General features: G+C 37.4%; 1 protein-coding gene across 3 annotated transcripts in view; it reads right to left on the reverse strand.

The window, feature by feature from the left end:
• Positions 1-12278, reverse strand: part of USP34 (ubiquitin specific peptidase 34) — a 225921-nt gene that overhangs the window by 193195 nt on the left and 20448 nt on the right. For all 3 annotated transcript variants that reach the window (XM_012764850.3, XM_076000817.1, XM_076000816.1), the window contains exon 2: positions 1641-1728. In XM_012764850.3, coding sequence (XP_012620304.1) covers positions 1641-1728 — 88 coding nt within the window. The remainder of the gene's footprint in view (positions 1-1640; positions 1729-12278) is intronic.

Genomic DNA, 12278 nt, shown 5'->3' on the forward strand with positions numbered 1-12278 from the left:
AAATTTTAACAACTTTAATTAAAATAAGTGTTTACTAAGTTCTTTTACCAAATATCATGCTAAGTATTTAGTTTCCTCACAATCTCACGAAGATATTAGTAGCTTTATTATTCTATTTTCACAAATGAAGTGAGAGCTTATATAAATTAACATCCAGTTCACAAGATAAAGCAGGACTGGAATCCATGTCTATCTATTTGGCTCCAAGGCCCTACTCTTAATCACTATACTCTTGAGCAGCATGAGGTAAAGTAGAGGCTCTTAACAGTTTCATATTTTGATGAAACCAATGAATAACTGCCTAAAACTGTACCTACCAAAATTTCCTTTATAATTCCATTCTCATTTACTGACTCCAGTTTAAAACTTCTTAATATAGGGATTAAGAATAAGCATCTAGAATAAAAGTGGACTAGGAATGGGAAAATATAACTCCTACTCCAACTCTACCAATAACTAGTGGTGAGACTTTAGGAAAATGATTTGATTTCTCTGGATTTCATTATATTCAGTGTCACACCCACAGATCCTAAACTTAGAAGTGTGTCTTTTTTCCTAGTATAACATGTTGCCACCTAGCTGTAGTTATAATAAATTCAAATTTATGACTCAGATACAACATTTCTCAAAAAATCACTTTAGACTATGTTAATTTTAAATCATAAACATATTAGTATTATATTCATTCTTCCATTCCACCCATAATGAAAGAAATAACCACCACTGCTAAGCTTAATAAAAAACAATTTAGCTGGTTGAAACTCAGAAAAGAAATACCAATAATGATGGTACACAAGTTTTCAATAAAAACCTACCAATTCTTTTGGAACAAAAGAATCTACCAATTTTATTGAAAGTGAGAAGGAAAAAATAAAAGAAAGAGAGATACCATTTGAAATTAAACTATTCTGCTAAACTCCTATGATCAGCTAGACTGTGTACCTCAGAACATTCATTTACATAATGCCACTTAACATGTTCATTAATCACTGCACACAATGCTTCAAACATTCTCATCCATAAAAATTTTAGAAGGACTAAGAAGTTTAAATTGGATAGGCACACAAATTTTAAAAATTATTATTTTCATTGGTTTATTCAAAAGGGAAAAAGAATTAGCCATGACCAGTTAAAATCACATTGAGGAACAGCAATTTGCAAATCCTTATTATACACTTTGATTATATTAACAATGGTGTCCGCTAGAGCTTTATTCTCTACATTCTCAATATATGTATTACGTAGGAATCAATCTAATAAACATAATTATTATAGAAAAGTAACACAGCAAGTGTCCCCTAGCACAATACTCATTTTTTTCAATGATTAAAGTTTGTTACAAGCCTCCAGCTATGCCATAAAAATTCTTTAATCTCTCAAAATAATTTTTTCAGAATCTCAGTCTTCCCCTAATGAAGGAGGTAAAAGGAAGGAATCGATTTTTATTCTGTTTTAAAAACAAAATCATAATCATCTTCATGAGTAAGGAGAAGGTAAGAAGATTTAATAAATATTGAGAAACTGTCACTTAATGACTAAAGGTATCCAATCCAACATCCTAAAAGGAAAATTTCATGACAAAGAATGGCAATTTAAAATACAACTCACAAAATTAGTCTTCAAAATACCTAGATACATACCTCTGTGTCCAGGAATTGATATAAGCAAATATTTTGAGAGTATGTTCCTTTCTGAGCTGCAGTCCATCACCACCTTCTACATCTGATACTGAAATAAAGTAGAAAAAAATTTTTTAAAATTATGAATAAATAATGCTAAATTAATATTAGAGCCAATACTTCAAACTAAAGCCTAGACTTACAAATGCAAACATTTCCGATAATTATTCTTTTGCTTTCAACCAAAGAAAATAAGCCTTAGTTTATTTAATTGATGACTAATTTGAGCTAAAGAATAGATTTTTGACAGATATAACTGGGAGGGGGGCACTATGCCAGTCATTCTGGTATTACCTCTCAACTCCAAATCCACCCTTCTGTTCTATGCTTTGTGATGCTGGGACTGAGACCCTGCAAGCTACATTTTTCATTTCCAGCTGGCTTCCTGTTAAGATCATTTTCCTCCAGTGCCTATAGGGCACTAGAGGAGGACTAGAAGGAAGGAGGAGAGACCAAGGCCTTGTCAGCTTGCTTTATCTGGAAAGCATCACCCAGAAGCAGCAATGATTCCAGCCTTCAGCTAAACATTCTAAGAACTAGTCTCTGTAGCACTGAAGACAGAAAAAACGAAAAAAAAAATGAAAATGAAATTTTAAAAAATTAAAAATAAAAAAAAAAATAAGAACTAGTCTCATGGTACTTCTCTCAGAGATACAGGGAATAGTAGCTAGGCAGTGTTATCTTCCTTGAAGTTGTAGTTTCCTTTGTAGTGCCTTCCTTTAAGTTATTAGATTCTGACAACCCTCTTTTCCTTTGTTTTCCCAGCCTTAGGGAAGACTGGTTGCTTTCTGCAGTTATCATCTTTGGGTTTCCTCCAGGTTCCCTCTTCAAACACTCAAGATCTATACAATTATTTCCCTTGATTAAATTTTCTATTCAATTTCCTGAACCCTGACTGATACATTGACATTTTATACACAATATGTACCAGTATGTAAGGAATCTAAAGTTAAATTGAGAAGAGGAACTGTATAAAGAAATACACAGTTTGGCTAAGTTTTCTAATACAAAATGTTTGATTACACAAGATCGGAAGTTGGCTTGGCAATTTTTCTGTAAAGAAAAGTAAATATTTTAGCTTTTGAAGGCCATATATGTTCTCTGTCACAACTATGCGGTTCTGTTTTTGTACCATGAAAACAGTCATAGATAATATGTAAACCAATGAACATGACCAATTAAAAGACTAGAAGCTGGTCTGATTTGGCCCATGAGCCACAGTTTGCCAACTCCATGCTAGATAAATAAAGGCCAATAAGACAGATAATCCATGGCATTAACTTCAGTAAGTCTAGAAGTCATCATTTATGTATTCATTTATGTTTGTTGAACATTTTACGTGTTAGGTACTAGATATTTAGTAGTGAATTAAGTAACAACAGTCCCCACATCGTGGAACTTAGTCTAGTGACAAAGAGCAAGGACAAAAAGATAAATGAGTAGATAAAAATATGCATACATATTGTGATAAGTGCCAAGAAGACCAAATAAGGTGTCATACAACAAATAATACAGGGTAACTCACCTTAGAATGGTGAGCCAGGAAGACTTTCTGAGGGGATAAATTTTTTGTTTTTAAGATACAGGGTGTTTCACTATGTTGCCTGGACTGGAGCATAATGGTGATTCACAATAAGACCATGGCACACTATAGGTGCAAACTCCTGAGCTCAAGTGATCCTCCTGTGTTAGCCTCCCAAATAGCTGGTACTACAGATGTGCACCACCATGCTAGGCCAAGCAGAGGGGGAGATTTTTAAGCAAAGACTGAAATGTTAAGAAATTATGCATTAAAAAGAAAAATAGAGATTAAAGCATTCTAGGTAAAGAAGTCCATGTTTGGCTGGGTGCAGTGGCTCATGCCTGTAATCCTAGCACTCTGGGAGGCCGAGGTGGGCGGATTGCTCGAGGTCTGGAGTTCAAAACCAGCCTGAGCGAGAGTGAGACCTCGTCTCTACTATAAAAATAGAAAGAAATTAATTGGCCAACTTATATATATAGAAAAAATTAGCCGGGCACGGTGGTGCATGCCTGTAGTCCTAGCTACTCGGGAGCCTGAGACAGCAGGATTGCCTGAGCCCAGGAGATTGAGGTTGCTGAGAGCTAGGCTGACGCCATGGCACTCACTCTAGCCTGGGCAACAAAGTGAGACTCTGTCTCAAAAAAAAAAAAAAAAAAAAAAAAAAAAAGGAGTCGATGTTTAAAGAAAAACCCCAGGATGATATGAGGAGAAATCCTTGGGTGATTACTATGTATAGATGCTAAGAACACTAGCTCAGATAGGAGCTAGAGAATAAAGAGATCTAAGTAAGACAGTTCCAAGGTGAGGGGATTGAACATGTAGTTTACATTTCATTTAAATGAAAAGAGTTGTTACTGTTTTATAGTAAAGAATTTTAAATACCTCAAGCCTGCAGAAGAATTAGATGCAGATAGAAAATAAATATACACACACATAACCATGGCAACTACTAATTATAGGAATGAAAAAACTGTCCAAGTCAGGGAATGTGTAATTACAGTATACTACCTGGCTCAGGAATGAACAATGTTTACATTGTCCTAACATATACACAATACTGATTAAAAGAAAAAACTAGAAGGGAGTGGCAAGGCTAAAAGAGCTAATCCTCTTCCACAGGAGGAATTCAAAAGACCAAAAGAGGCCCGGCGCGGTGGCTCACGCCTATAATCCTAGCACTTTGGGAGGCCGAGGCGGGCGGATCACTCAAGGTCAGGAGTTCGAAACCAGCCTGAGCGAGACCCCGTCTCTACCAAAAATAGAAAGAAATTAATTGACCAACTAAAAATATATATACAAAAAATTAGCCGGGCATGGTGGCGCATGCCTGTAGTCCCAGCTACTCGGGAGGCTGAGGCAGTAGGATCGCTGAGCCCAGGAGATTGAGGTTGCTGTGAGCCAGGCTGATGCCACGGCACTCACTCTAGCCTGGGCAACAAAGTGAGACTCTGTCTCAAAAAAAAAAAAAAAAAAAAGACCAAAAGACCTTTCCTAGAAGTTGACAATTAAAAACGTATATCAAGAAATGACAGGCCGGGCGCTGTGGCTCACGCCTGTAATCCTAGCTCTTGGGAGGCCGAGGCGGGCGGATTGCTCAAGGTCAGGAGTTCAAAACCAGCCTGAGCAAGAGCGAGACCCCGTCTCTACTATAAATAGAAACAAATTAATTGGCCAACTGATATATATATAAAAAAATTAGCTGGGCATGGTGGCGCATGCCTGTAGTCCCAGCTACCCGGGAGGCTGAGGCAGAAGGATCACTCGAGCCCAGGAGTTTGAGGTTGCTGTGAGCTAGGCTGACGCCACGGCACTCACTCTAGCCTGGGCAACAAAGCGAGACTCTGTCTCAAAAAAAAAAAAAAAAAAGAAAGAAAAAAGAAATGACAATATAATATTATTTAGATACAGGCAGGTGAAAAGCTGAGGGGAAAATTAGATAAAATAGAAAGTGATTACCTCTAAGAGAGAAAGGTAGGACAACAGCAAGAGACTGCTGTTTTTGTTAGAAGCCTTGTAAAAACATTTGATTTTTAAAATACACATTATTTAATAAAAACAAAACACAAAAGAAATAGAGCATATTATCCAAAAGTTATTTTTTACGAACAAAATTTGTACTATACCTACTTCAGGTCTGAAATTAAAAGTTTAAGGCTGAGCACAGTGGCTTACCCTTGTAATCCCAGTAACTCCGGATGCTGAGGAAGGAGGGTCACTTGAGGCCAGGAGTTCAAGAACACCCTGGACAACATACTGAGACTCTCTAAACAAGGTAAACAAAAATAGCAGGGCATGGTGGTGTATACCTGTAGTCTCAGCTACTCCAGATTGCTTGAGCCCAGGAGTTCAAATACTGTAGTGAGTTATAATTGTACTATGGCACTCCAGCATGGGAAACAGAGTAAGACTCTGTATCAAAATAAGGAAAGAAAGAAAAAGGAAAATAAAGAAGGGGAGGAGAGAAGGAAGGAGGGAGAAAGAAAGAGAAAGAGAGAAAGAGAAAGAAAGAAAAAGAGAGAAAGAAAGAAAAAAATAACAAACCATTTGTATCCCTTATTCCTGGGTAGTTTGTAAGAATATAATGTAATCAAAATTTTAACTGGAGGAAGGAGACATATCTTTTTTTAAAAAAAAGACTACTTTTAGTAGAGTGATAGAGAAAGAACCCAGACTGAGATGAGTGAACTGAAAAATACTGTCCATTAGAAGATAAATGGATAATTAGGTTAATAAACTGAGTCTCTATGTATCAAAATATCTAATGCAGAAATTCAAAATGAATAAAAATAGCAACTTGCCAAAGGATTCAGACAGTATGAGATCATTTAACTTTTTACACATATACACACACCCACTATGTGTTTGCTGTGGATTCACATACAATTATAGTACAAATACACTGTGATGATACAAACCAACATGGTTACATCTGGGGGAAAGGATAAAGAGAATAGAGGATGCGCTTTTACTACATCAGCCAGTTATTTCTTTTTAAAAAGCCAAAATAAAATGTTATTCTATTAAATCTGGCAGATATATGGGTATCTTGGGGTTTTTCTATATATCTGACCTATTTCATAACTAAATTTGTCCAGTTAAATATATCAAAAATGAACATACCCTTTTGCCTCCACTGTCTTCCAAAACCTCCCTAAAATGACAGGAGAAAATAAAACATAAATCTGTAAGGGCAAAAACAAGTAAATCTGGGGAGAAAATTACACCAGACTTAGTAAACTAAATCAAATTGAAAAAAGAGGCTGATAGTAAGGAAGAGAAGCAGGCTAATTTTTTCCCATGAAACCTCATAAAAGCTCAGGAATTGGAAAGCATTGAGTACAGAAATACAGGTGCAGCTAAAAAACATTAAAGCTTATTAAGAAGCAGTTAGACTCTCCCTTCCATTCCCCCCTCTCCTCTTCTATCTCCCCTACACATACACACGTACACACACACACGCACACTTCCCAAAAGACTATGTTTTCTCTTTGGAAATGCTGAGCCCCAAATATCTGGTCTTCAGAAAACCATGCAGCTGAAAGCCAAGATATTGAAAATATGTAAATGTCTATGTAATTGGCATTTCCTACTATGTCAATAAGCATTCTTGAGAAGCTTGTTATGCAAAATTTTACACTAATGAACGATGAGGTAATGGTAAAATAAAGTTAGAAGTCGACTACTCAAAACCTATGAAACTTTAAACCCAGGGCACTGACAAAATAACTAATCTGATTTAAAATAAACAAATGCTAGCACAGTTAAATCTCTACTGGCACTTATACCTAACCAGTGTCAATCAAACCTCTGCAGTTCTAGACCATGAGGTCCATGCTTTCTTTTTGATATGAAGATGCTTTAGAACATTTAGTTCTAATTAAAAGACTGTTTCCCAAAGAATTAAAAATTGAAAATATCCATTCTCATGAATCCATCATTTTAATGCCTTTCACCTTCTTCGGCTTCTTCACATAGCTTTACAAAGGAGAAAACAATAAGGGTCCTTGCAGCCACCAAACCAATCATTAAATGTACAAGAAGGCATTTCTGAGGACTGTCAGCTTTTTTACTGTTTTTTATAGTAATCTAGGGTCTTATCTTTAATCCCAAGAAAGCTTGTCAGGATCACTATAAACATTAATGCAAGGGAGGAAAGCCCATAAGAACCAGTAAGGTGTTCCATTATACCAAAATCTTTCCTCTATTTACCAACGGTATATGAAGTTAATTTATGTTTTAAAAAAAATGCCTTGTGGCCGGGCGCGGTGGGAGGCTGAGGCAGGCGGATTGCTTGAGGTCAGGAGTTCAAAACCAGCCTGAGCAAGAGCGAGACCCTGTGTCTACTATAAATAGAAAGAAATTAATTGGCCAACTAATATATATAGAAAAAATTAGCCTGGCATGGTGGTGCATGCCTGTAATCCCAGCTACTCGGGAGGCTGAGGCAGCAGGATTGCTGGAGCCCAGGAGTTTGAGGTTGCTGTGAGCTAGGCTGACGCCACGGCACTCACTCTAACATGGGCATCAAAGCAAGACTCTGTTTCAAAAAAAAAAAAAAAAAAAAAAATGCCTTGTACTTGATCAAACTATATACTCAATATTGAGACTTATGGCACTCTTCCTCTACCCTCAGCTCCAGAAATGCCGGTAGCCCAAATAGGAGGCTGGAAGATTCCTCTCTGATAGTAAAGACTAGCCCAAAAGGAGTGAAAAAAAAATTCTCTTGGCCAGGGAAAGAAGGAAAAAGCACAGGCAAAAGTATATAACAAACAAACAGTTATTAGCACCTATTCTGAAGACCACCTTTTGGGACCTACATCACACCAAAGACACTACCAACCATCAGGTAGAAGACCCGGACAACAAAATCTAGCAAACTGGACAGAATAAGATATAGTGGGGAGATAAGATGAGGTAACCACTAAAAATAAGCTCTTGGACTATATAATTTCAGCAAGGAGAAGGGACCACAGTACATAAGCTACAACCATCATATCCTTCTCTAACACAAAACACAAAGGGCATACATTCAGAAAAAAGCATATGTGTAGTAGACACTCATCTTCACCAGAGGTCCAGGGAAGCTTAATTCTGAACCAACACAAACTCTGCAAATCATTTCATTACATCCACCCCAGAATCAAAGGTTAAGAAGGGAAGAACATCTTATCAGAGCCAGATGCACAGCTAACATCACAGTCAATAGTGAAAGACTGCAAGAAAGCTTTTCATCTAAGATTAGGAACAAGAAAACATGGTCACTTTCACAACTTCTATTAACTTGAAATTCTAATCACAGCAATTAGGCAAGTAAAAGAAACTGGAAAGAAAAGAAATAAAATTACCTCTCTTCACAGATCACACAAACCCACAGGAAAACCTAATCATTCCACAAAAAGAACTGTTAGAATAAATGATTTCAACAAAGTTGTAGGATACAAATAAAATACAAAAATCAGATGCATTTCTATGCCCTAGCAATGAACAATCAGAAAAGCAAAACCCCATGTTCATGGATTGGAAGACTTAATATTGTTAAATATCAACACTACCCAAAGTGATCTACACAGTGAAAACAATCTCTATCAAAATCCCAATAACTTCCACAGATGTAGCCAATAAAAAAAAAAGGAAAAAAAAAATCCCAATAACTTTTTTGCAGAAATAGAAAAATCCACCCTAAAATGCATACAGAATCTCAAGTGACCCTGAAGAACCAAAACAATCTTTGGAAAATACAAATCAGGACTCACATTTCTTGATTTCAAAACTTATTATACAAATTAAGACTAAGCTAGGTATGGTGGCACATGTCTATAGTCCCCGCTACTCAGGAGGCTGAAGCAGGTGGATCACTTGAGCCCAGGAGTAAAAGACCAGCCTGGGCAACATACCAATGCCCCACTTCTAAAAAAAATAAAATTTAAATTTAAAAAATAGTTTAAAAAGAGACATTACTCTTAACTTTTTACTTGTGATAATTACACTGTGATTATATATTTAAAAGTATTTGTCTTGGCCGGGCATGGTGGCTCACACCTGTAAGCCTTGTACTCTGGGAGGCCAACGCAGGAGGATCACCCAAGGTCAGGAGTTCGGAAACCAGCCTGAGCAAGAGCGAGACCCCGTCTCTACTATAAATAGAAAAAAATTAATTGGCCAACTAAAAATATATAGAAAATATTAGCCAGTCTTGGTGGCACATGCCTGTAGTCCCAGCTACTTGGGAGGTTGAAGCAGAAGGATTGCTTCAGCCCAGGAGTTTGAGGTTGCTGCGAGCTAGGCTGACTCCATGGCACTCTAGCCAGGGCAACAAAGTGAGACTCTGTCTCAAAAAAAAAAAAAAGTATTTGTCTTTTAAATAACTATATTGACACCTGTAATTCCAGCACTTTGAGAGGCCAAGGCAGGAGGACTGCTTGAGGCCAGTAGTTTGAGACCAGCCTGGCAACATAGCAAGACCACGTCTCTACTTTAAAAAATTTAAATTTTAGCCTTGTAATAGTGGTATACACCTGCAGTCCTAGCTACTCAGGAGGCTGAGATGGGAGGATCACTTCAGCCTTCATTTCAAGGGTACAGTGAGCTGTGCTGACACCCCTGAACATCTAGCCTGAGCAATAGAACAAGACCCTGTCTCTAAAAATTAAAACACCAAGAAAACTATATTGAAATATCTACAAATAACATATAATACCTGGATTGGCTTCAGAATAATCCAGTGAGTGAGGGAGAGGGAATGAGTAGGGTACAGATGAAACAAAATTGCCCATTTGTTGGTAAATGTTGACTGGGTGATGGATACAGAAGTGTTCACTGCTCATAGACCTTCCCACTTCTACACGACTCTTTAAGTTTAAATTTTCTATAATAGGCCAAGCACGGTGGCTCACACCTGTATTCCTAGCACTCTGGGAGGCTGAGGCGGGCGGATTGCTCGAGGTCAGGAGTTCGAAACCAGCCTGAGCAAGAGCGAGACCCCGTCTCTACTATAAATAGAAAGAAATTAATTGGCCAACTAATATATATAGAAAAAATTAGCTGGATATGGTGGCACATGCCTGTAGTCCCAGCTACTCGGGAGGCTGAGGCAGAAGGACTGCTTGAGCCCAGGAGTTTGAGGTTGCTGTGAGCCAGGCTGACGCCACAGCACTCACTCTAGCCTGGGAAACAACGTGAGACTCTGTCTCAAAAAAAAAAAAAAAAAATTAAAATTATAATAAAGTTTTAAAATGACCAGGCATACAAAAAAAAAACAAGACCACATACCATATTAACCAAAAACAGAGGGGGAAAACAAGAAGACAATAAAACACAAGATTGAATATTAGTTATCAGACCTAACTCTACAGTAAGACATTCAAGGTATTACATAAGGTGAAGAATTTCAGCAAAGTTCTGAAGACTTAAAATCAGAATCAAAAGCTTAAGAATTAAAAGGTACAGGCTGGCGTGGTGGCTGACGCCTGTAATCCTAGCACTCTGGGAGGCCAAGGCAGGTGGAATGCTCGAGGTCAGGAGTTCGAAACCAGCCTGAGCAAGAGCGAGACCCCGTCTCTACTATAAATAGAAACAAATTAATTGGCCAACTAATATATATAGAAAAAAATTAGCCGGGCATGGTGGCGCATGCCTGTAGTCCCAGCTACTCGGGAGGCTGAGGCAGAAGGATCGCTTGAGCCCAGGAGTTTGAGGTTGCTGTGAGCTAGACTGATGCCATGGCACTCGCTATAGCCTGGGCAACATAGCGAGACTCTGTCTCTAAAAGATACAGTATCTGAAACTGAGATCAACAGATGGCTTTAATATAAGATTATACACAGTTTTAATAAAAGAGGATTAGAGAAAGAAAGATGGGTCAAAGAAAATATCCAGACTCAAGTATGGAGACACAAAAGACTAAAGGATGGAAAATATAGAATAAAGCAAAAGAAACAAGGAAGATGATAAAAAGGCATAAGTGAGGAAAGAAAGAATGGGGCAAGAACTACACAAGTAGAAATAATGGCTAAGTACTTCCAAAACAAACTTTATAAAACTAAAATCACAGATTCATGAAGCACTATGAATCCCAAGAAAAATACAAAAACTGATGTAGACACATCATGGTAAAACTGCTGAAGACCTAAAACAAAAGGAAAATCTAAAAATTAAGCAGATGAGAAAAAAAGTTATCTTCAAAGAAGCAATAGTAAAACTGATGGCAGACTTCTCAGTAGAAACAACAGGAGCCGGGGACAATGGAATGACTTGCTGGAAGAAGCATTAGTAACCAGCAAAGTGTTAAGTCAGTATCTCATTTCATTGTTTGCTTGTCTGAAAATATACTTTATCTCCATTTTGCTTGTTTTAGAAAACAAGCAAAAGTGTCAACAGCAGAACCACACTAAGGCAATGCTAAAAGAAAAATGATCCCAAGATTAAAGGCCAGAGAAGCAAAAAAGAAGGAAGAGCAACAGAGTGAATGGGGATAAATCTAAATTAACTATATAAAACAATATCTTATGTAATCTTACAAATAAAAAGAATTAAAATACACTATAACAAAAACATGGAACAGAGTAAACCAAATTAAAGTATTATAAGGTCTTGCTACTAAGTGTCTTCTAAGGACCAACAGTATCAGCATCACCTGGAAGCTTGTTAGAATGAAGACTCAGGCAAAACCTCAGACTAAGAATCTTCATGTTTTCTAAAATCCCAGGTGATTCATCTGCACATTAAAGTTCCAGAGGCATTACTCAAAGGTCTGGAAAGGAGTGAAGTACTAAAATATTATAGATTCAAGTATGAGAAATTCACATAAGCAAGATTCAGGGTAAAGAGGCAAGAAACAGAATAAACATGAGAACAACATAAAGGATTTGATTACACTTTTGTTGAATTTGATGACAAAACAGGATACTTACATCGAAATGTCTAGCACTAACAAGGATATAGGACTGAAGCTTGGAAAATTAGTCCGGGCTAGAAATATACTCTGAAAGTTGTATAAAAAGTGAAGTCAGGCCAGGCGCAGTGGCTCACGCCTGTCATCCTAGCACTCTGGGAGGCCAAGGCGGACAGATTGCTGAGGT

The sequence above is a fragment of the Microcebus murinus genome, chromosome 3 (genome assembly GCF_040939455.1).
Source record: "Microcebus murinus isolate Inina chromosome 3, M.murinus_Inina_mat1.0, whole genome shotgun sequence".
In the NCBI taxonomy this organism is placed as follows: Eukaryota; Metazoa; Chordata; class Mammalia; order Primates; family Cheirogaleidae; genus Microcebus; species Microcebus murinus.